The sequence below is a fragment of the Sciurus carolinensis genome, chromosome 11 (assembly GCF_902686445.1).
Source record: "Sciurus carolinensis chromosome 11, mSciCar1.2, whole genome shotgun sequence".
NCBI classification, from domain to species: Eukaryota; Metazoa; Chordata; class Mammalia; order Rodentia; family Sciuridae; genus Sciurus; species Sciurus carolinensis.
The window spans coordinates 31440362-31442582 of NC_062223.1; the positions used below are offsets into that span (position 1 = coordinate 31440362).

General features: G+C 43.6%; 1 protein-coding gene across 1 annotated transcript; it reads right to left on the reverse strand.

The window, feature by feature from the left end:
* Positions 1 to 264: 264 nt before the first annotated feature.
* LOC124959445 (olfactory receptor 142-like) lies at positions 265 to 1197 on the reverse strand. The gene has a single exon (XM_047517903.1). The coding sequence runs from the start codon at positions 1195 to 1197 to the stop codon at positions 265 to 267; it is 933 nt and encodes a 310-aa protein (XP_047373859.1).
* Positions 1198 to 2221: the final 1024 nt, after the last annotated feature.

The following is a 2221-nucleotide window of genomic DNA, read 5'->3' on the forward strand; positions in this document are numbered from 1 at the left end:
GCATTTACATTTGATTTGCCCCTCCAGTTACCCAAACCAATCTATTATTGGATATCAGTGTTCCACCAAGTTCCATGAGGTTCAGTAAGGATATTTGACCTCTGTCCTTGGGCTATTATACCAAGATACCAGGGAGTCCTAGTTACTAAGAAGAATCACCTAGCAGTAACATGAAGTTCTTATATTTGTTGCTACCATTCTTGAAAACCACACAAAAATTAAAATCCATTCCAAGAAAGACAAAAATTAGACACATATTATTTATCATGTTCCCATCCCTGAGTTCTCCTTTTTGCCCCACAGCTTCCTCATGGCGATTTTCACCTCTGCATTTCTGAGTGTGTAGATAATGGGGTTCAGCATGGGGGTGATGACGGTGTAAAACACAGCCACCAGCTTGTCCCCAGTGAAGGTGGACGAGGGCCGCATGTAGATGAAGATGGCAGGTCCAAAAAACAAGATGACCACCGTGATGTGAGAGGCACAGGTGGAGAGGGCTTTGCGCCTCCCCTCTGCAGAGCGTTTCCTCAGGCTGAACAGGATGATGACGTAGGAGGACACCAAGATGATGAGGGATAAGACAGAGATTAATCCACTGTTGACCAACACAACAATCCCTTCCACAAAGGTGTCAGAGCAGGCCAGCTTGAATAAAGGCTGAAGGTCACAAAAATAGTGGTCAATCACATTGGGACCACAGAAGGGCAGAGGGATGGTGATGAGAACCTGAATTATGGAGTGAATGAAGCCCCCCAGCCAGGAACCAGCCACCAGCGTGTGACACAATTGACGACTCATAATGTTCATGTAGTGAAGAGGCTTGCAGATGGCCACGTAGCGGTCATAGGCCATCACTACAAGCAAGAGGATCTCAGTGACCCCAAAAAAGTGGGAAAAGAAGATCTGGGCCAAACAGCCCTTGAAGGAGATGGTTTTAACCTTGGTAAGTAAGTCAGTGATGAATTTAGGGACCACAGTAGAGGAGTAAGTTATCTCCACCAGGGACAGGTAGCCAAGGAAGAAGTACATGGGGGAGCGCAGACTCTTACTGACACTGACTGTCACAACGATGAGGCCATTGCCCAGGACGGTGGCCAGGTACACGGGGAGAAACAACACAAAGCACACTCTCTGCACCTCTGGATCCTGGAAAAGGCCAGTGATGATTAACTCAGTCACATTATTTGTTCTGGCCATAGATTCAGTTCAGGTAGGTTGGACATCAGGTAGTGAAAATCCTGCAATAAAGCAATGACTTTAACACTGATTCAGCTCATTAAGCACATAAGACAGTATAAATCTATATACTCATCAGTTCAGTAAGTATTAATCACCATTAAATATCAGCAATCTAACACTTTATATTATTTTAATTTATTTAATTTAACTACTTTTAAATGGAAGGTATGGTCATTTCCCCAAGGTTCCACAAAAAGTGGTGAATTTGGGGACTCACAACCAAGCTTTCTGACTTTGAGCCCAGGCATCTTTCTCATTCTGAATGTGGGAGCCATTGATGTTAATAGCCTATATTTGTATTACCTAGTCTGCATGTTGATAACTCTTCCTCTTGAGGAATCCCTTTGATTCAATTCTGGTCCACAAACTTTCATGTATGCACTAGGGAATGTCTTAGTCCATTTTCTGTTGCTATACCTGGATACCTGTACTGGGAAATTCATAAAGAACAGAGGTTAATTAGCATACAATTCTGCAGGCTGTGAAGTCCAAAAGCATGACCCAGGTCTCTGTTCAGCACCTGGTGGTGTCCTTCGCCATGGATCATGGTGAACGACATCACATGGTGAGCAGAGCAAGTGTGCCAGAGACTCCCTTTTACAGCACTTCCTCAATTGTCTATTAATCCATTAACACATGAATGGATGAAACCATTTATGAGGGCAAGGCCCCCATGATGTAGTCACCTCCCCAAGGTCCCTCCTCTAAATCTCATTAACTTGCCAACAGGAGGATTGCAGAGATTCTGAGCTAAACCACAGTCAGGAATTTTCTCAATGATAATCCTCTTTTTCCCAAAAGGTCCTCTGTACTGTCTTCTTTCCTCAGTTACACCAGTCCTCAACTCACTTGGGTCAGAGTCCTTCATCAATCTAGGAGTTTGAATGTCTATGTATCAATGACAAATGTTCAAAAACTCTGGGTGAAGTTGGACTGACTAGTTTTTCTCCATCATTCCACTATTTTCATACTTTCCACCATG

What these genes read in the sequence shown, in the direction of transcription:
- LOC124959445 (XM_047517903.1), bottom strand. Translation starts at nt 1,197, where the DNA reads ATGGCCAGAACAAATAATGTGACTGAGTTAATCATCACTGGCCTTTTC.